General features: G+C 41.8%; 3 protein-coding genes across 5 annotated transcripts in view; 2 read left to right on the forward strand and 1 right to left on the reverse strand.

The window, feature by feature from the left end:
- Positions 1 to 8898, reverse strand: part of SLC30A7 (solute carrier family 30 member 7) — a 30366-nt gene extending 21468 nt beyond the window's left edge. For both annotated transcript variants that reach the window (XM_059821959.1, XM_059821960.1), the window contains exons 1-4: positions 8819 to 8898; positions 8533 to 8634; positions 3130 to 3243; positions 1568 to 1655 (exon numbers count right to left, since the gene is read on the reverse strand). In XM_059821959.1, the coding sequence (XP_059677942.1) occupies positions 1568 to 1655; positions 3130 to 3243; positions 8533 to 8634; positions 8819 to 8898 (384 nt within the window). The remainder of the gene's footprint in view (positions 1 to 1567; positions 1656 to 3129; positions 3244 to 8532; positions 8635 to 8818) is intronic.
- Positions 8899 to 10162: 1264 nt separating this feature from the next.
- EXTL2 (exostosin like glycosyltransferase 2) lies at positions 10163 to 17890 on the forward strand. 2 transcript variants are annotated; one of them, XM_009814071.2, is made up of 5 exons: positions 10163 to 10251; positions 11419 to 11491; positions 12779 to 13206; positions 14616 to 14686; positions 15278 to 17890. In XM_009814071.2, exons 1-5 carry the CDS (start codon positions 10191 to 10193, stop codon positions 15767 to 15769), a joined length of 1125 nt encoding a protein of 374 aa, XP_009812373.2. In that variant the 5' UTR covers positions 10163 to 10190; the 3' UTR covers positions 15770 to 17890. The 2 variants fall into 2 exon arrangements, with proteins under 2 accessions (XP_009812373.2, XP_059677656.1); XM_059821673.1 differs by lacking the exon at positions 15278 to 17890 and adding an exon at positions 13761 to 13861 and having other exon boundaries at positions 14616 to 14651.
- Positions 17891 to 21474: 3584 nt separating this feature from the next.
- The window catches only part of CDC14A (cell division cycle 14A), a 64859-nt gene continuing 64408 nt past the window's right edge, over positions 21475 to 21925 (forward strand). The window contains exon 1 of the mRNA XM_059821841.1: positions 21475 to 21532. Within this exon, the coding sequence (XP_059677824.1) occupies positions 21475 to 21532 (58 nt within the window). The remainder of the gene's footprint in view (positions 21533 to 21925) is intronic.

The following is a 21925-nucleotide window of genomic DNA, read 5'->3' on the forward strand; positions in this document are numbered from 1 at the left end:
AGGATCACTCTCATACAAACAAGCATATATAAAGACTTAATTAGAAATTACTCAGGACTCTCAGTTTTTGGAATGGTACACAGACTAATTCTTACTGTTTCAAATTGAAGGTTTATTATTACAGCTGTGAAAGTATAGTAGAATATTCTGATAGCCTAGCTAACTTTTATCACAAGATTTCATTACGCTGTGGGATGTGGCTCAACACCATATGAAAACGTTCAAGTTTGTTGTAATATGTGGCTTGCCCAAGTGATCCAAAGAACTTCCAAGTGTCTAGAATGCCATTTTCTCCTTTCTCCTTAGAAGGGTGAGGGGAATGAAACGAAGACTGAGAACAAATTGTGGCATTTTTAAAACTTCTAAAATCTAGATTAATTCTTTTTTACCCTACTTTCTTTGGAAGTTTTTTTTCAGTGAGACATTATAGGCCTAACAGAATTTGCACCTGAAACTAAGCGTTGAAGAGTGTAAATTACTATTGACAGGGGAGAGAAACATTCACCATCTGTCCACAGGGATGAAAGGTACAGGTGATAGAAAGACAATGAAACTTTCAGCAGATATAAAATTTTGAAATGAGACAGAGAAAAGGAGTCACTATCATAAGGCAAGGGGAATGCTTAGCATGAGCGCTAAGACCAGCAGGAAAAGAATGATGTTTCAACATTACCCTTGACCCTTCCAGTAGCAGTTTTTAATTTTTCTAGTAAGTTTGGTTGCTGTTTCTAGCTTTGGAGTGAAGTTTTCCCAAGTTTTTAGGCAATTTCAGCCCAGTTTGTACTGATTTTGAAGTATTTACAGGCTTATTTATGTAGAGGATATGTTCTTGAAAGCTCTTCCCAGTTCTCTGTTAATTAAAAAAACCCCACTAGAATGTATTATGAACTAGAAGTCTAAACAAATTTATACTGTACCTCCCATTAAAAAGTAAAAGCATCAATGCAAGTTGATCACAATCAGTTATCAATTTTACTCCTAATCCTACCTCACTTCAGTGCAGACACCCTCAATGTTTAAACTTTAATCTTGAAATTATCACCTGAACCATCTTGTAAAAAAAAAATTGCAGAAAAGTGCCCTTGTAAATGTTAAAGCTATTACTACTTCCCATTTATATCAGACTTCAAGATTTGGAAGATAATGCTCTTTTTTTAATGAGTTAGTTCAACTTCTTCACAGAACGTATTTCCATTTCTTATGACTAACTTCTCTCCTCTGAATGACCAGTTTTGGCCTTTCTTTCTTGGCCTCATTTGTCCTTTAGCAATGAGAACTAAAGATCTTTCTATGACATACTTAACTGGCTGGAAAAAGGACAGGGTAAATCTCACAGAATCTTCACACACAATCAAAATACACTATTTAAGCAGCTAGTACAGATACACTGAAAAACCTGGGTTTCTGTGCTACAAACCAGCAATTTCAGATGGCCCTACTTTCTGTTCAAATCACAGATTTTTTAACCAATTATGAACATAATGAATTTCAAAAATTTTATCCCCATTAAATATGCTCTACAAATAGAAACGTGACAATTGACAGTGCAATTGACTTCATAACATACCTCAACACCTTCAGAAAAAATGAAGAATGCTGTAAAGATGAGGAATAAACCATTTACAAAACCAGCAAGTACTTCTGCTCGAACATACCTGCAAGAAACAAAAAAGCAATAGCAGATATTACCACCTCCATTTAAATGCTGAAAATTAAAAGTGGAACTTAGAGGCTGGAGTACAATCTTCCCGTTCTCAAAACGTTGTATTACACAGGGATTTGCTAAATGGAAGATGCAGTATATAAACTACAGATAAGTATATTAAATTCACTGTGTTGTATTTTGACAGAAATTAGGTGATCTAGATCAGCCATTACCTGATCTAGATGAAAGAAAATTTTCAATATGTCAAAATCTTCCTATTTAAGATCATCTCTACTGGAAGTTACAGTATAAACACATATTTGGAAGCCACAAAGTAAGATACGCATGCAAGATGTAATGGAAGCCTGCTGATGTAAAGTTCCATTTAATATAAAACAGCCATACATTAATTTGCTCCCCCTCTAGTCGGGGGATTTTTAGTAAAAGTTTTAAGTAGAAATTAATTATTTCAGCTACTAAAAAAAACCAGCCAGGTTAGAATAACATGTAATTCTAATGTAGTGAACATCAGACTTAATAAATTGTGGCTCTTCTCTAATAAATGGAACACCAGCTGTCTAAATGCAGAGCAGTAATTAATACAGAACCTGCTTTCATTGCAATAAGTTCATGGTATAATCAATTCTTCCTAAATTGATTTCTAGGCACACTAGAGTTTCCACCTTAATTAAACAGTACTTTAAGTTTCAAACTACATGATCCATGCTTAGGCAAGACAGCTGAAGCTAAATGCTGACATTCAGGTCAGTAATGCTATGGGGAATGCAGCAATCCATGTTACAGCTCTTTGTTGTTAATTAATCAGTATCACCAATTAATAATACTGTATCACCAGTATTGTTTTACAGGGCATAACTCCAATGTGCAGTGCAACCAAGTGCCCTTGAAACAGAACCAACTGCAGCAGCTATATCCATGAAGGGCGGTATGGGATGACATACCTCAACCTTGAGGATCTGTGTTAATGGCAGCCACAGCTGTTGAATCCTGCTGGTTCTGAGAAGTGTGGCTTATAATCTCAGGTGCAACATCACTGAGACTTAGCTCCTTTCAGGTGTAACTTTCTGTTCCAAAGAGGCATGGGGCACCAGCAGTCTGAGATTCCCTGTAACGCACCCCACTGTGCTGTGAGGACACACCCATGATGCAGCTGCTCTTACCTCACTGGTGCCATTAACACATGACAATGCAGGGCAACTTTCTGCTGTGTAACTTGTTTACACTAGTATGATCACAGAGATCTTAGAAGTGATAAACCTGCTCCCCAAAAAGCAATGCCTTCACATTTTTACTATTTCTAAGGGGATATGAACTTAAAAGGTTTACATAACTTGCCTTAAAAACCCCACACTTTCAACATAACTTTTCCATGTTCTGCAAAAAGAGGTTTTGTTCATACAGTGAAAAATTACTACCTAGACATTCACTAAAATACATTAAAGTAACAGCCTGAAGTTTCTTACCCATATGAGAAAGCATCGTTTGACCTCCATTTTGAAATAACTGAAGCTGCTAATCCAGCCAATAGAGCAGTACAGTCAAAAAACATATGAAAAGAATCTGATATTAGACCTAAACTGGAAAAGAACAGGAAAAAAAATGTTATGTTCCATATGCTACGTGTTGAGTATGAAAAAAACAGCATTTAATCTTTTACATACTAGGAGAATATACTGTGTGTCTAAGCTTCAGTCATGGTTTTGCTAGCACAGAGGAGAAATCCATACAAGATCACCAATACAGATATGACGACAAAACTGTTTTTGTCAGCTTAGGGAAGGCACTTTGGAAGAATGCTTGGCAAAAGAATTCCCCCAGCATACGATTTTGGTGGTAGTGGAGGGTGGTTTCCACTGACACAAACCAAAGCCCCTGGAGTAGATATACCCACAGCCGCATCTCTCGGCAATATAATTCATGGCAGGTATTTGTTCTTATATTTCAAATGTATAGTTTGACCATATGATCAAATTTGGCTAGAAAAGTGTATACATACAAGTTGCATTTAAATACTGACCCCACATAAGTTTGTAAAAGTAGTATTTCACATCTAGTTGAAAAAGAAAATCGGGTTTAAAGATACTGCTTTTGAGTATCTGTTATACACAGCGTGTATCTAGGTTAACTACTACAATAACACTAAAACTGTTCTGCTGAAGGCTACTAATACCACCATAGTGATGGCGCTAAGCATTTACAAAAGCAAAATTCTCAAATCCATTTTCAAACTTGATACTTTGGAAGAGTTTTCACACATAGGGAAAGTTGGTCAAAAATTCTTTAATGTCTGCAGTAAAAAAAAAAAAAGAATCAATCAAAATAAAGTTTCATAAAATTTCGACAAACATATGCCTGTGACAAAATATTTTAGGCCTGTAAAGACTGAAGTCTTCCACTTTTAATTTTAGTTCATTATGTCAAACATTCCAAGACTGTAAAGTCTACTTCAGCATAGCAGTTTTCCTCTCAAGCATCTTATTTCAGAACTAATGCATCATCAGATGAGAATTTTTCTTTGATGTTCATTCACATTGCAGCAACTTGACACTTTCTGTGAGTAGGGCAGGCTGAAAAAACAGAGTTTCAGTACACAGGGAATTCTAAGATCATATTCTCTTTTGCTTGAAATAAAAGCAGAACAGCAAGCAATATACTCGTTAAGTACTTTTGACTACTACACACCTTTCCTAAATAGCCATCTTTTATGTTCACATCTGTTTTTACATTTTGCCTGAACAGAGGAGACAGTCCCTGATGGCATTGCCAAAGCGCCACACCTACATTCTTTTTAATTTATTGCTGTTCAGTCTCCACATTCCCAATCACAAATCTTCAGTCAGTGTTTTAGCCTGAATCATAAACAGGTATAGAATTTATCCAAGATGCATCTCGTTCTTCTCACTGTAACAGACTATGATGAGGGAGGGATAATTAACCACATTACTTCACAGCAAAAAGCAAGGTTTCCAGCATCCTGATCTCTACTGGGATCACACACATCCAAGGTTAACATACTGCAGTGAAGCTACACTAAATCAAAGGAAGGAACAATAGTACTCCGGAGAGCACAGAGCTCTATCAGTGATTTTAGAAGATAAAAATGTGGACAAGAGTGCTAAGTTGCTATGGATGGCTGCTTCTTTATTTTGCTAAGTGTAAAGGCAGCAATCATTTGCTCCTTTTGCTGGTGATCACCATTGCTCTTCTAATATGACTGGATTATGTCCACACAGAAATAAAAGCAAACAAATACTTGTTCCATCTGTGCTTTCAGCTGAATGGATCCAAGCTAATTCCAGTTCAAAACGATAGAGTGGTATTAGAACACTGATGAGCCACTGCTTGAACCTTATCAGTCCTTAAATCTTTGCCTTATCAGCTGCAAGGCATTGACTAGAAAACATGCGCTCCCCTTTGATCTAGAAGCTAAAGGAAGCAGAGGCTGAAAGACCACTTCTTAAATGGTTTATTTCAATGACCAATGCACAACTACAATCTTGATTGACAAACACAGGAAAACTTTAGCATGCTGTTCTACCCTACGAAGTTCAAAGCAACATAACTTAGTTCACCAGTTACCCAGTCAGTAGAACTCGTATCAGTTTGTAGGTTGTACATAAATTGGATTTAACACCACACACAACAGTTGCCAAATTTTACTAAATTACTAATTGTAAACAGGTTCTCTAAGTCTGCAAGGAAGTATGTGCATCGAAACTGATGAGTGTTTGTTATTAAAATTTGTCACAAAAGTTCCATCTTCCCAATCCTTTGGTTGTCTGAGAACAATTACGTACATAACTCAGTTCTTGGAAACTGAAGAACACAAAGCAATTACTGGTAGTAACAAGTTCTAGAGGACAGCCACATTTTCACACTTAAGTTACATACAAAGTTTTGTTAGCCAAAGTTCAAACTACTTCACATTAAGAAACCAAGCCATTTCAGCCTGACCAAAATAAATTTCAAGATTCATCTGAAGTGTTTTAGATGAAACACTCAACTGCGGAAGAAGTGGGTTTGGAGGAGAGGAAAGAGAACAAGTGTCTTGTGCTCTCTATATATTTACACGTATTCTTTATGGACACACACAGAGGTATATGGACACACAACTGTAACACATTTATGGCAGAGGATGATGGCCTAAGCTGTCCTTAGGCCACCAAAGCAGGAAACAGATGAAGTCGTTCTGGACAAACTTGAAAGGAAGACCAAAGGTTTTAGCTGGATGCCTATGAAGCAGCAGATGGAATTCCCTATCGAATTCTTCAAGAGTGTAGCTGACAGCTTCCCCTTCCCCAAAACCAGGTGATATCCCTAGGGAAACAGCTCATTTTAGGTTTGGTTCTGAGCAGTAAGGAAGATCCAGTGGGGAAAAACCCACAAAACACACCAAACATTCATGTAGAAGGTAATTAGGGTGACAGTAACCGTAAGTTTGTAATGTTTATGAAATGGAAGGAATAAGCAAGGCTAAACAGAGATAGCTAGTGGTTTCTGAGGGTTTGTTTTGGTTTTTTTTTTATAGAATCTCCCAGGAAAGAGTGTATAAGGACTGTTACTAAAACAAAATCCCATACTAGCTCTAGAACCAGAAATCGTAAAGCAAGTTATCATGGCACTGCGCTCATACCTGCAAATCTCACAGAGGCAAGACTATAGGTGCTATAGGTGCAAGACCAACACAGCTGTGCTGCTTTCAAGACCTAATCTAACATCTCCAAGTAGCGAGAGGCATGTGGATTTATCAACAGGGGTCAGTACAGACTGTGTCTGCAATGCAATTCACCACATGGCATAAACATGCTCTGTATTATAGGTACAGCTATAAGTGATTCAACTGCACAAATGATAGGAAGCCTAGTAAGAGGCCAATCTGATTTCATCTGAGGCTTTTTTAAAATGATCTGTAAATTAACGAGACCTTAAAAAACTGGGTGCAAAGTGATTATTAAAGTAAACAAGCGATCCAGTCAACCACTAGCAACATAGGATGTATGCAAGAACTTCCATCAGAACTGAAACACATAATCCAGAGTATAATCTAGCAGAAACCCTGTACTCAAACACATTGTGTCTAAATGAGGACGCTTCCGAAGTTGATTTAATAGCACAAGTTTAACACCAAATTACACAAGTATGCACATAATAGTATTTTAAAACAGAACAGCCCAAGTAGCAGATTTCAACTTTAAACAAGCTCTCAGCTAGCAAAATACCACATCCAGTTCTGTTGTCTGTGCTTCAAGAACATCAACATACCAGAGACTTTCTAAGAGGATCATATAAATGACAAAACAGCTATGTGAGTTCAGGAAACAACCTACTTGGCAAAAAAATGCTAAGACGACTGTAAGAAGTAAGAATTAAAAAAAAATATTTAACATTGCCAACAAAAATTTGGGGGGCTGAAATCATAGGTTTGATTCTGAAATAAGAATATTCTAGTCAAAGAACTTGCAGGAAGCTTTTTAAATTTAAATGGATAAAAATGTACCTTTCAGAATCACAATTAAAAAAGAAATTCCTTAGTCTGTGGAAGCCAAGGGAAGACTCATCTGAATAATCATGGCAGCCTGTTAGCCTTGCTATCTTACACTCACTGACATCAAGGACACAAGAGAGAACAGAATTCAAGACCATGCTTCTAACACTTGCAGCATCAGGCACTGGCCATACCCAAGATAGGCCACAGTGGAATAAAGAAGTGCTCCAAGATAATACAGAAAATCCCCTTTACAAACATTCCATTTCTGCACCTCTCACGTGGACAGCAAGATGGTCTATGCCCAAGATAGCCCTATGTTCTCACTAGTGCTACAGTAGCAATTACTGTAATCAAGGTTAAGGACTTTAGAGTACAGTTTGAGAGATTCAGAGAAACATGATAAATATTAGGATGCAATTGTTTCCAAATCTGCATTGCTGCATTCACTCAAGACTCTTGATTAAGAGCCCCAGTAATCTGTGTCCATACTACAGCTTTTGATAAAGACTACTTTAAATTCCATGTGGAAGGACACACTGTTGGGCTTAAATGACATTTCTGTGTCAGTCCACTTCGAACTGAACTAGACACAGAGACTGAAATACCACCATAAAACAACTTCTCTATCAAAAATGAAGCACGATGGAGATACTACCACCACTGCCTGTTCTGTACCTGTACATCTTACATCAGTACTGGAGTTATTTTGTATTTTTGCTTATATTTTACTACAGATTTTTCAGCAGCAATTTAGTGAACTCCCTCCTGTTTTTTCCACCTTTGTGAATTTATGTGCTGTATAAAATGCCACTTAACTATACCAGGATGTGTTAATTCCCGTTTCTCGCTCAGAGACAAAGATGTTTGGTGCAGTGCTGTTCTTTGCCACCCAGCTATTAACTTACAAGGAAGCCACATTCCCCGGCAAAGGATCTCTGTGGCAAGCAGCAGGCACGAAAAGAAGCGGTGACAACCCCTGGGTCCTGTAACTCACGCCAAGGCCAGGCTTCCTCCTCAGCAAAGAGCCGAGCAGCACGGCCGGCAAGACACCAGTTTCAACCAGCATTCCCCCATAATGTGCCGAGTCGCGCCTCCAAGCAGGAGCGCCTCCCCCTGAGCCGCTGGGATCTGGCTGAGGGGATGGTGGAGCCGGTCGCTACCCAGGACAGCACTCCGGGTCGGGGGAAGCTCTCCAGCAGCCCCCAACGCTCTGCCGACCGGTCCCTCCGGACGGCGGCCCAGGAGGCCAGGCCCGGCCGCACGGCCCCGGCCCGGCCCCGCCGAGAGGGAGACGTGGCACTGGCCGCGGCGGAAGGCGCCGCTTCCTGCGCGCTGGAGCCGCTCCCGCCCCGCCGGCCCCCCCGCGCTGCGCCGATACCTGTTACTCCAGATGCCGTAGAGCAGCTCCACGAAGGCGAAGGAGAGGTTGAGGCAGAGAAAGAAGAAGAGGTTGCGGGAGGTCTTGTCCGCCAGGATGGACCTGCGCACGGAGCACACAACGGGTCACCCGCCGCCGGCACAGCGGGCAGCAGCGGCGGAAGGCCGGACCTGCTCGCCGGGCGGCCCAGACGCCCTCGGCATCAGCCTTCCCCAGCCCCTCGGCGGGGGCTCGGCCGCGGCCCCGACCCCGCTGCGCCCAGCGCGTCCCGCCCTAGGCCGCCCACCTGAACCAGCCCGACATCTTCCTGAGCAGGTTGAGCTTGGGCGGCTTGTACTCATCGTCCTTGATGGAAAGGGGCAACATCTTCCCGGCGCCGGTGCCGCGGCGTGCCCGGCAGGCAGGCGGGCGGGCGGGGCGAGAGCGCTCCCCGCAGCCGGCCCACACGCCAGCCACACTTCCGGTCTACCCCTGCGCGCCTGCGCTCCGCGACGGCACGCAGAGCTGGGGGGGCATGGCGGCGGCGTGGTGCCGCGGCCCGTTCGCGCGCAGGGGGCGGGGCCGGGGCCGGCGTTGGCGGCGGGTGCTGCTCGGCCCCGTTGCTGTCCGGACTGCGGGGTGGCGGTCGCAGAGAGCAGAGCGCGGGCTGCGCGAGTTGGTGCAGCCGACTAAACCACCGAACTCAGGATGTGAATTCTCCTCCGTCCCGCGCCAGCTGCTCGCCCGCGTTCTCACGATGCCCGCTGCGCCCAGAGCAGCTGCTGCGGCAGCCCTCGGTGCGGGGCTGGGGTGGCGGCCTGGCCCCCCGCGGCCGGGCCCAGGCTGCGGCGTAACGCCGCGCTCTGGGAAGCTGCGGGACGGCTAGCGCTGCCGGAGCCGGGCGGTGGGAAACTCCCAGCCCGCGGCAGGACCCCGAACTACAAACCGGGGCCTGCCGGGAGGAAGCGGTGGGCCGCCCCACAGGAAGCGGGGTACGGCGGCGCCGCCGTAGCGCTGCGGCGGTCCCGCCCGGGCCGCCCCTGAGTCACCGGAGCGGCCTGCGCGGGCGGGCCGAGCCGCGGGGTGCCCGGCCGGCACCTTCTCTCCCCTGCCCTGCCCTGCCCTGCCCTGCCCGCTGCTGCTGGTGACGCCTCGGAAGCACAGCCCAGCTGCGGTGGCGCCTCGCCGCTGGGGAAGCAAGCTGCTCTGCGGGCGCCCTCCCGACCGTGAGCGAAACCGTGCGTGAGGGGGTGTGCGGGGGGGCGGCGTGCGCTGCCCGGCGGGGGAAGCTGTTCGCTTCTGCTGCGTGGCTGCATGTAATTATCGTGAAACGGTATTATGAGGTGCTGCCCAGGAAGAGGGGAACACGCTCAAGAAGTCTCTTTCTCGGAATGAGGATTAAAATACCGTATTTTGACATAAGGTTTTTATTTTAGTCAATTTTGTCTTGAAGAGGTGTTTTCTACAGGGGGTATTGTAAGAATTTTTTAAAGAGATTAATTTTGTATTGCAGTTTCATAACTTAATTGGCAAAACTGATCAGCACCTTCTTACTGGAAAGTGCCATGATGCTAATTCTAAAGATTTTATATAGATGTTTATTTTTATTAGAGAATACATAATAATATCATCCTTACTTATCATTACAGCCTGTTGTATGCAATTGAGTAAACACAAGAATGTATGGCAAGCCAGGAAGTCTCATTACCACAGTAAACAACATTTATACTTTCATCTTAAGTATGTTTTTAAATTTTAACTAATTAATCATTACAGTAGTATTAGTAAGTATTGTTGCATCTAGGTTGCAACTGGGGAAAGAGAATCTAAGGTTCACCTTTTTAAAAGCACACATGACCAAGATATGGTGGTCCTAAGAATTGCTGAGTAGCTACTGCTGCTAATCAGTTTTAGAAGTCAGGCATGATTTTTTCTATAGGTTTACACCTATAAAATGAAGCAACAAAAACAAGTGAATAACTTCTGGAAATAGTTTCAATGACCTCTCCAGCCTCACAAAATAAGTCAGTGGTAAAATTGGAACTCAAATTTGGCAGGATCAGTATGTATGGACATATTCAGATAGGTATCCACACAAACTGGCAATTCTGTACTTCTAAGAAGTAAGTTTATATAACCTAAACAAATTACTCTCACAAATTTTCACATACATTCAATTACTAAACACAAGTTCTTGCTCTCTAAACTTTTATAGTACCATTCCTAAATCAAAAACAAAACCTCCCTTTCTTTGTTCAACTAGTTTTAAAAGAACGAAAATCCTAGGATTTTCCAACCTTTCCAGCCTAGGAGCCTTAACAGCCACAGGTTTCTTAGGTTGCAGGCCTGCATCTTGTGCATCCTTCCTTTTTGTGCTTACACTCATATTTGCTTTCCCTCCTGCCAGCCCAGATGGGAAGAACAAAATACTGTGTCTTAAACCTCTAACACAACTGGTAAGCTTAGTGGAAGGAGAGTGTGAAGGGGGTGAGCCAGAAAAGAAAATAATTGTATTGGAGCTACTTATCTGACTCTGGTAGCCAAATATATGTTTTAGTGGTGCCTGGTGAACAAAGAAACAGACTGTGAGGTTCTGGAGACCTATCTCTGTAGTTGACCCTAAGGATGGAACACATAGATGTTGCATTGGTACAAAGAAACAATTTTACAAGCAGAGACCTATGCTGTGCTCTTCTTTCTAACCAACTGGTGTAATAACTTCTTTCTGGAGTGTTCATTGAAAGGCAGAGACAATTATTCAACTGAGCAATAGGATAAGGTATGGGATAATTGCCAAGAATGCGTACGTAAATCGGTAATTGAGAGGAACATTTACTTGTAAAGGAATGCTGGGTAGGATGTGGGATAACTGTTGATCTTCAGTTATAAAGTCCCTTTAATTTCCAGCAGATTCAAAGATCACAAACAACTGTCCTGTAAAAACAAGGGGGGGAAAACAATCCTACTTGGCAACAATGAGGTAAGTTGAGTGGGTTTTTTTTTTTTACACTAAAATAATTTACATTGGTATTTTCAAGCATGGTATATGCACTGTGGAAAAAAATTATCAAAACTTCTGTGAAAAAACACACAGATACTCTCTCAAAAATTGTAATTGATGGGGCTGTCTTGGATCACTTAATTTGATCAGAATTCCCTGCTGAAAGCCTAGAAATTACTAACGGAGTAACATGAGTAATATGTCTAGATGAGTAACTGTTTAATAGTGAGCTTAGAATATTAATCTTGTATTCAATTCATACTAATTTTGCGAGTAAAGGAGGAAGAACAGATGTGGATGACACATTTGAGGTGCAAAGTATGCAGTGCAGTGGCTGCTGGATCCTGCTGAGATTACAATTTACAAATGTCTGGAGAACTGGGAGAGCTACCTAAGAGGCGTGAGTGTCAGGGCTACCTTTGTAGGAGCCACTTTTTAAGAGCTCCTGTTTAGTTCCAAAATCAGGAGGATCCGGAAATCCCTGCCTTATACTAAGGCTGCTCCTCCAGTTAGCTGATACAGAGAACCTAGCATCTGACGTTTCCAGTTTCCGCTGAGTTCTAGATTTAGCAGACCAGCTGTTGCTGATGTTGTTGCATTCCTACATTATTCCATTTGGCATGTTTCTTTTGCTCCACCTGTGTTAATAGCCTCGGTTAGTATGATCAGAATCATATTTTCCACATTAATAACCATTATCAGGCAGATATGCAATCTATTGACAAAATGTCCAGCAAATCAGTGATAAAGGTTATTCCTTCTATGTCTGGTGCTTGAGCAATGAAAAAAGAAAGCATTTAACTTCCTCACTTCTGCCAAGAGCTCTTGAGGAGGCACATTCTCTCCCTTTTGTGTCCCAGCTAAGGCAGAGCTCCTGCAATGCTGAAAATACTGAATCTCTGTACAAATTTGCTTTCTAATTTCAGCTGGATGGGTTTGGTGAGGTATGTAAATGTTCAATCAAAAATGCAGTACTGAGAAAATAAGATATGATGAACAATCTGGAGTTAAAGAATTACTCTAGAGTCATTTTCACAGAACAATGAAATTCAAAGTTAACCAAAAAAAGTGAAAAGCAAGTAAACATAGAAGCTGAGTACCAGAAGTATTTGTCTTGATAGTTGAAAGTAATTGGCCCAAGTCCTAAAATCTTCGTTTATTTACTTAAACAAAAGTTTACTTAATATTGTGGGAGTTTTGCTCAAGTAAGGGAAATAACTATACATGGGATTAATGACTTTTCCTTTCCTGTTACTTGTTTTAAAGGTATTTTCACTTCTGTAAGCTTCCAGGAAGAGTTATGGGAATCCGCCTACTACGTTTCACTTCTGTGGTGATCATTGTCTTACTTCTTGTGGCAGGTGCTTTAACAGCTTTGCTTCCCAATGTCAGAGATGACAAAATGCCCAATCTGAGAAGGGAGCCAAAACCCCAGAGTCAGTCTGCCTTGGATTCATTTACTCTTATTATGCAGACATACAATAGAACTGACTTACTTCTAAAGCTTTTAAATCATTATCAAGCCATCCCCCACCTACATAAAGTAATTGTTGTGTGGAACAACATTGGTGAGAAGATACCAGAGGAAATGTGGAATTCCTTGGGGCCTCATCCTGTCCCTGTTGTCTTTAAAGTTCAAACTGTAAATCGCATGAGGAACAGACTCCAGAATTTCCCTGAGTTGGAAACAAAAGGTAATCAGCAGTTCATATCGCTACTACTAATATTATTTTCACACTTAAAATCTGAATGCTAAAAGAGAGATGGTTTGAGTTATGCTATGTAATAAATCCATGGATCTGTTGGGCCACTTAATAGAATGTGGGTAATATAGAAGAAACCTATGGTATGATACCAGTTGCCCACCACCACCAGCAGGCTAGAGGTTGTGAATGAAGAGTAAGAAAAGGAAGAGGGATGTCAAATGCATTTCGTGGGCTTTAGCAACTCTGTCTGTTCTCCATTTCCTTTGTCAGGCAAACATAGGTAGTTCAGCCTCTCATCCCTTTACAGTGTAAACTGAAATTCATAATGCATGTATTTGTTGAGTCGCTGCGTTAATTTGGACTTAAGTCATCTGGTAAAGACTTGATTTAATCTATTAATTTTAAGACTAAGTTCTCAAGCATGTTTTGCTCTTCAGAGAAACTTCCCTCCCTAGCTGCCTGGCTTTCTATCTCAAATTATGCATCCTTTTTAACAGTATTTTCCCAGTCTTTTGGCTATTCATCTAAATATTCTTCCTAAGCTCTTTCCAGGAGAAGCACAACAATAAGCCCTGTTTGTTTCAAGTGGAAAAAAACCCCATATGTTGCATTACAGACCTGACCTTACTCATGATTAGTAAAGGTAATTCTGTTTACTGCCCCCTTCCTAACATGCCTTGCTACACAAAACCCATGACTTCTAGGAAGGCACTAGAAACCTCAACTTCCCAAGTGTTTTTTTTTACTGTAATAGGATTTATTCTGACTATAAATTTAAAAAGCTTTAATGCATCTGGAGTTCTGATCTAAGAATATCTTTCCTTTTCCACTTCCTGATAGTCTTTTGCCTGAAATTTAAGGCAAAGATTCTTCCTTTTGTAGTTAATCATACTGAATGTTGCCTGTGCAATTTATTAAGCTTGCTTATTTAGAACTTGCAAGTAGTGAGGAGATGGGTAAAATTTTATACTAAGAATCCTGTATAAATCTCAAACACTAAAGAATGGTATCTAACTTTTTATTTTAGTTGTATTTTTACACAAGATTATAGAATTTTAAGTTGCTTTGCCAAACACTCCAAGTTTTCCAACACATAGCTGTCCAGCTGTATTACAGATGATCAAAGGTTGCCCAGTTTTGTTACAGCCTGGCAAATAATTTAAAACCTAGGTTTGTTTCCAGTTACCACAAAGCTGCAACCTTGCTTTAGCTTTGAAATCTAAATATGTTTTCTCAATCTACTTCCAAGGAGTTACAATTCAGTTCTGCAATTCAGCTTAATGGCTATAGAAGTTTCACAGCTAACTTGTCAAATACTGTACTGCATACTGTGCTCATGAATCTAACCTTTTGATAACATTTAAAAGTTTTTCTTTTTTTTTTTTTTCTCCCTCCAGCTGTTTTAATGATGGATGATGATACACTAGTCAGTGCTCATGACCTTGCTTTTGCCTTTTCTGTTTGGCAGGTAATATTTTGCACCTTGGCAGGCAGTATTTGTAAGTTAAAATTGAGATTAATGGTTTTAATTAGAGTAATACTATATCATAATGTTTTACCATTGATTTTCCAGCTATAAATTTTAGAAGGACTGAAGTATTGAATAGTAGAAATTGCAAAAATACTCTTCAATATTAGCTATACCTGTAATCTCTAACTTTCGAATTTTTAACTCTTGTACATGAACACGGAAGTTGCTGACTGCTGAATTTATTTAAATTGATAGTAGGCTGTAAAACAAAAGTGTGTGGGTTTTTTCTCTCAAATTCTCTGTAAACTTATTTTGAATGCCAAATATACAGCTGCAAATTGTGGATAGATGTATCTTGGCACTACATGATGTGGAATGAGGCATATTGTGTCAGTTTTGCAAAACTGCATTTAATTGCAACATCCATGCAGATCAAAGGACCATATGCCAACAATTTCATTCTTTCCTGGCAGTAATCTTGTGATCTTCTCATGTAAAAAAGGCATAGATCTCTCTTGTGAAAATACTTAATGCACATTTCACAGTGTGGGCTTCATTTTAATTTTTTAAATTTCTTTTTTCTTTCAGCAATTTCCAGAGCATATAGTGGGATTTGTTCCTAGAAAGCATATTTCTACTCCTTCAGGTGTATACAGTTATGGCAGCTTCGAATTGCAGAACCCTGGATTTGGAAACGGAGATCAGTATTCTATGGTTCTGATTGGTGCAGCATTTTTTCATAGTGGGTATTTAGAAGACTTTCAAAGACAGCCAGAAGCTGTTTACACCTTAATAGATGAAACTCAAAATTGTGATGATATTGCCATGAATTTTCTGGTAGCCAAGCATACTGGAAAGCCTTCAGGAGTGTTTGTGAAGCCTGTTGATATAAGAAATCTAGAGAAAGACACTAACAGTGGCTATTCTGGAATGTGGCACCGAGCAGAGCATTTGTTACAGAGATCTTACTGTGTAAATAAACTGGTTAATATTTATGATGGCATGCCTTTAAAATATTCTAATATCATGATTTCTCAGTTTGGTTTTCCTAATTATGCCAATCACAAAAATAAAATGTAAGCCAATGAATTTAAGGGGTTAGATGTTAAACAATACTCCGTGAATCGTACTGAGTTCAAGGAGAGAAAAAGGTGTAATTACTGCATCTTGGCCATCCTTATTTGTAGCCTCTGAATTTTTTCCATTTGGCTTTTTATGGTGGTTTTTTTTTTTCCTTTCTTACTAATTCCCCCAGGTAAGTTTTGAGAAAATTTAAATATATACTAATGTTTAGCTGTGATAAAATCCTCTTTCCTTAAAACCTGAAAAACTATTACAATTAATTAGGCCAGTTCTTCAGAAACATGCAGACAAAAATGCACTCCTACCCTTCAGTGCTTATGTTTTGATTTCTTTTTTAAATATATATATTTAGTCCAATGAGGTCTAGGCATATTTTGATAGTCATATGTTGAGATGCTTCCTTGCTTTCCCCCTCCTCTGCTCACCTCCTCCTACCCAGTTCCCAGTGAAACTATAGAAGGGCTACAGTAAACTGTTGGCCAGGCTTCTAGACTCCTGTACAAAACCCCTTTGAAGTTTGTATATAAGCTGTTCTGTATTCTGAGATGTTCCTGAAGCTGCTATGAAAGCAAGCCAGAAAAGAGTACCTCACCTTAATCTCAGATAGTCCTAAAACCATTGCCTACAATATCTACTACTGCTGAGATAGTGGAAAATTATCTGATGTGGCTTTTTGTCCTATTACTAATTTGCCTAGAGTTGCTGGAACACTGCAAGCAGCTGAAAGGTAAAATGTAGCAGTTGGAAATGTAAGGGACATGAATACATAAAATACGAAACTTCCATAAGCAGCCAGAAGAAATGGATGGGATATTACTTATTAATACTCTCTTTAGTACTTAGTTTTACTTTGATGTTTCCCATGTACATTGTTAGAAAAATGTGCCCAAGAAAATACTTGCTTTTTTAAAATGTCTTATTTACAATTCCTAGTAAGAGCAAGCTGTTCTACATTTATTACGGAGTGTACATTTTGTAGTATTTTTAACTACTCTTTCAAATGAGTATTTACTTTACTTTTTGGTTCCTTTCATCTGTTTTTGGTGGCTATGACAACAGAATTAAAATGTGCAATGAATGGGTAAAACACGATTAAAAAAAGTATTTTAAGGTAGAGTGATACTTGACAGGGCTGGACTATTACCAGTTTCTGAATTCCCTGGCTTATTTATAGCAAGAAACAGAGCTATTGTTAACAGCTTTTGTTAGATTGGGACTCTGTAGTTCTGGAAACGTGTTAACATGGACAGGACCAACCTTTTCCATTGCAGTTACAGAACTTTTTTGTGGTATGGAGGAAAGAACAAAAGACAGTGATTTTCCTGGATCTCAGAGAGGAATCAAATCTGGCATCCAAAGTAGGATTTAGTTCCATCTGCATCAGCTTTTAATTGATTCTTATTATCACTTCAAACTATCTATGGGCAATCAACAACAGCTAATACCTAGTATGCAAATAGCATCTGCACAAATGGTGTATAATTTTATCATTTTTTGTAATAAGTTAGCTGAACAAAAAGTGGTTGAAAAATGTGACAAGTTCTTTACAGCAAGGCTGATTCTGGGTGTGAGTCTTTGGGTTTCTTTGGGGGAACAGAGGATTTTTTTGCCTTGTTCTATCAGTGTTAAAGGATTTGGTTTCTGTTCAATGAAGTCTTCCTAGTACTTCTGCAAGATTTAAAGCGGAAAATTTTAAAATGGCAATGTAAAGTCTGCTTAATTTTGTTGTAATATTGAAAAGTAGCTTTTAATTGTGCTGTAGTGATAAATAGTATACAAACAAGTCTATGATCTTTCCAGAAATACAACTTTCCTAGTGGTAGTTTACTGCATTTCATTTGCTTACTGGTCTTATGTAATTTCTGTTCTGTGAAGTATCAACTAGAATTGTGAAGACTCACAGATGTTGTTTACCTTACTTTTAAAATGTGAAATGAACCGTCAGCTCAGCCAAATCTTAGTATTGGGTTCTTTGTTGGGGGGAAGGAGTTGTTTTGAGTTGGTTGGGTGTTTTCTTTTTTTTGTTCTTCTGTATCAGTGAAGGAATTAATAGAACAAGCTTTTATTATACTGGTAAATTTAATTTGTACCATTGTCAAATAAAATACATAAAACAGATTTGCCATGTATTTGTTTTCAGATTATTGACCAAATTTTTCAGTGTTGGATGTGTAAAGTAGGCTCACAGTTTGCATACAGATAAGCAGCACCAAGATTTCATTTTTTAAAAAACGTGTACTTGTTGGCACATACATTCGCTTGATTTAGGTAAGGCCTGCTCATGAGGGAGAAAAAAAAAAGCCACCAAAAGACCACAGCCTTAAGCAGTTAGGCTTAGATGGCACAGAAAATTCAAAGATAAGACTTCAGCTCTAGCCATAATTCATTGTGCTTAGGAACCAAAAGGGATTAGTTTGTTTATTTTTTTAAAGGCTGGTAACATTTTGTCCCTTGATGGTTATAAAAGTGCCATGAGATTCTTCAATTAAATACAATACTGAGAATTTATATTTTTAACAAAATAATATGTATGTGATGATTTCTTTGAAGAGATTATCTAGATGTCATTTGGAAATATTTTTGAGTCTAAACAGATTCATCACCACCTCTGAATGTTCTGTAGAAATTAATGTTTATGCAACACAGGACTTTAAAAATGGTATCTAAAAGATCTATTTAAAGAATCCTTTTTGAAAAAATCAGGATATAGTTTTAAAATGATACAACAGGACTACAAGAAAATTGCTTATTTACCTACAGTTAAAAAAATGCCACAAGATGTCACTGTAACCTTGATATCATCAAATGTTAAAAATAGTAATCGGAATTGATTGTAATAACAAAATTGTATGAGGTGAAAACATTCTTAAAGCTAGCATTTTACAAGGTGAAATTCATTAGATAATCAAACTAAAAGAGATGAGACAATCCTGGAACTTAAAAAAAGTGGAGGTTATTTTGTACATATTTTTACAGGGAAGAAGAGAAAAATTATTTCAAGTATTTTCTGTGCTTAAAAAGGCTCTAGCTAATTGCCACAAATGAGAACTTGCATGCAACCAAAACAATATTTGTAAAATTTTGCAAAAGATATATAAGCGGTATACAAACAACATTTGACAGTGGGGCTTCAGTTTCTAGTCATGTTTGCCTCCTAGATTCACCAGCCTAGCTAGATGGATTTAGGAATAATAGTCTTTAATACAGACTATGTGTCTAGGGATTCTAGATACTGGATAGCTAGCCTGTTACACTGCTTCATCGTTGCTTCTGTTGCCCAAGGTACCTTAGTTAAACCTAATTAGAGTATGCTCATACAAACTCCCCTTGAGTGTGGCACAGAGTTAGAAATATTTGTTATCTTGAACTGTAGTGAAAATCTGAGTTAAAAAGGGTCTTAAACTATGGTTTTGGAGAAAATACATTGATATCTCTCTTCTTACACAGGATATGTTACCCCTTAGAGAATGGCTTGTAAATAAAAATTGAAATACTTGATTTAATTAAGGGTTAAATACAAGGGAAAGTCATATAGAACAATGTAGGACAAGAGAAACACATTGATTTCCATGAAAAGCAAGTACCCTCCAACAACCTTTATTTAATTTGCTGTTACAGAAGACTACAGTCTTGGTCTTGCAAGCATCTTGTATGGAGTAGTACTTACTACTGAGAATGAGATTTCTTACCTAAGTTAACAGGACCAGGCCCAAAGCGAGTCATAGTTAGGAATATGAGTTCTGGAGCTATGAAAAAAAGGGAATAAGAGGAATGTAAGAACACAGGTACAAATTATTAGAACCAATACCAAAAATAAATAAGCAACTACAGAACAATTGCATGAGAGAAGTATTTTCTGGAGTACTTTGGCATATTTGTAAGGCTGCAAAGGTTATCTGGTGCTTATGACACTAGATGAAAAATTGAAGAGTTGAAAGTGTTTCACACTTGTGTTTAGCCTCATCTGCAGACACACTAGAATTAATTATACGAACTGGTAGTTGCAGTAGGTTATTTATAGTGTTAGGAAAACATGGTGTTAGTAATGTGGACCTCAGGGCTGCATATTGTTTTGTATTACAATGCCTTTTTAAGGTGTTTCAAGGGTGGGGTTTTTTGTTTTGGGGAAGAATAGCATCCTTTTATTTCTCCTCAAGGTACCTCTCCTTTGCAACCTTTTGCTTGTAAAAATGAGATGGACTGTCTGCTGTTTGGCGCTTGCTAATTCTTTCTAAAGGGGAGGGTGCTAGAAAAAAGGCATTTCTAACACTTTCAATGCTTCTATTTCTTTGGCAGTCAGTTAATTGCAGACTACAAGCTAATTCAGCTCTTGCAAATGAACCACCAGAAAGTCAATCTTTTTTAAAACATCAAGCTACAAGTAATCTTGTGTAGTTCTACCACGGCCTTAGAAGCACCCTGATGCTCTTCAGCGCTGGGTAACTTCCCAGCAAGAGCGAGAGAGCCCACAGCTCGGACCGGTGCGCTAAGAGAGCTTCATGCGATAGGGGCGCGTGTTGTAGGCAAGCGCCTTCCCCGAGATCTTGCTCCTCCTCAGCTCTCCCCAGCAGACGACGCGGCCCGCAGAGGCAACTCCCCGCCTGAGGGAGGGTCGGGGGGCCCAGCAGGTGACAGAGACCCTGGCTGGCGCGAAAGGAGGGGCCTGCGTGTGACCGTTGGCCGGGGGCCGCCACAGCTACGACTCAGCTCGAGGGGTGTGCCCGGCAGCAGCCCTCTCTTCACCAGGCACCGCTCGCTCATTGGCCGGAGACGCAGGAAGGCAGCTTTTGATTGGTGGGTCGGTTTGTCTATCAGGCTAAATGGTGGTGTAGATCCTGCCGGATCGGGCTCCGCGCGAATAAATGTCCCAGGGAGGGGCTGAGAACTTTGCCGGCGTAGTACAGCGCTTCCCTCCTGCCCTGGGGCAGCCTCCCGCTCAGCCTGCGCAGCTCGCTCACCTTCATCCTGAGCTGGACCTGCACTGCTGAGGTGCTAGCTCCGGTTGAGGTCTGCTTCCCGCCGCCTCAGGCCCTGTGGGCTGTACCCTCAAGACCCTCTCTGTCTCCGTAGAGCATTTTGCCACGGGCCGCCCTCGGGCGGGGCGAGAGCAGAAAAAAAGCGCCGCGGGGCGCGGAGAGGGCCGTGCTGTACCGGGAGGTGGGCGTGAGAGTAAGGCTAAGGCGGAGGGCGGGGCTGTGCCGGGTGCAAAGCCGCTGCCTGGCGGATCAGGGGCGCTGGCGGGCTGCCTGCCCGGTGGTTAGGCGCTGTGAGGGGGAGGGCGGGGCTGCTGTATCGGGGGGGCTAGAGAGGGGGGGCCGGTCACTCGCACGCCTCGGCCCTGGCCCGGGGGAAACAAAGGCTCGGTAACGCTGTTGCTAGAGCGCCGCCGGTCGCCTGGTAACCGCCCGCGGCCTCTTTATCCGGGGGCGTCTCCGGGCTGTGGGCGGGGTGTAGCTGAAGTCCCGGCGGGCTCCCGCCTGCTCGCTCAGCGGCTCACCGTGTCCCGGAGCTAGTTCTCGCCTCCGCTCCCGTTCCTATGCGGGCTGCGGCAGCGGCGCTCCCAGCAGCGTGGCGCCTGGCGGGCGGCTCCTCTGGGCAACGGGTCGCTTCCCAGCGAGCGCGCCCCGGCCCCGCCGGGGCTGCCCGGGAGCGCCATGAGTTTGGAGCCGCCCCGAGCCTCGCTGCTCCGCGCCCTGTTTAAGATGGAGCCGGCGGCAGCCGCCTCCGAAGTGCTGGGGGGAGCCTCGGAGTTCGTGAAAGGTGAGAACGGGCCGAGGAGACCTCCCTGGCGGCGGGGGTCTCGCTCGCCGGAGCCTCCCTCAGGAAGGAAACCCGCTGGCCTCTTTCCCTCCCTCCCTCCCCCCCGCTCCGTGGGCTTTGCTGCGTGCCCGGCTCGGCTTCGGCCCCCCCGTGCCTTGCGGTTTTCGCGAGCTGCCTGCACCTCGGCTGCTGCGGGGCACGCCTAAGCGGTTCCTTCCTCCTCTCTTTTCCGGTAAGAAGCGGGGCCGACACCTGTTGCTATGTGTTGCTGTGTTCTGGGTCAGAAATCACCCCCACCCTCCTCACGTCGCTCCCGAGGGGTGTGCAGCCGGTCAGAGCGGGGCGGGGGGGTCCTCGCGGTCAGGGCCCGCGGGCGGAGCGGTACTCGCGCTC

The sequence above is a fragment of the Gavia stellata genome, chromosome 10 (assembly GCF_030936135.1).
Source record: "Gavia stellata isolate bGavSte3 chromosome 10, bGavSte3.hap2, whole genome shotgun sequence".
NCBI lineage: Eukaryota > Metazoa > Chordata > Aves > Gaviiformes > Gaviidae > Gavia > Gavia stellata.

Excerpts from the sequence above, each read along its gene's own strand:
- EXTL2 (XM_009814071.2), top strand. The coding sequence starts at position 10,191 with ATGTATGGCAAGCCAGGAAGTCTCATTACCACAGTAAACAACATTTAT. Across the intron at positions 10,252-11,418 it reads CATTTATACTTTCATCTTAA|CAGATTCAAAGATCACAAAC; the intron begins GTATGTTTTTAA and ends TTTAATTTCCAG. Across the intron at positions 14,687-15,277 it reads TTGCCTTTTCTGTTTGGCAG|CAATTTCCAGAGCATATAGT; the intron begins GTAATATTTTGC and ends TTTTTCTTTCAG.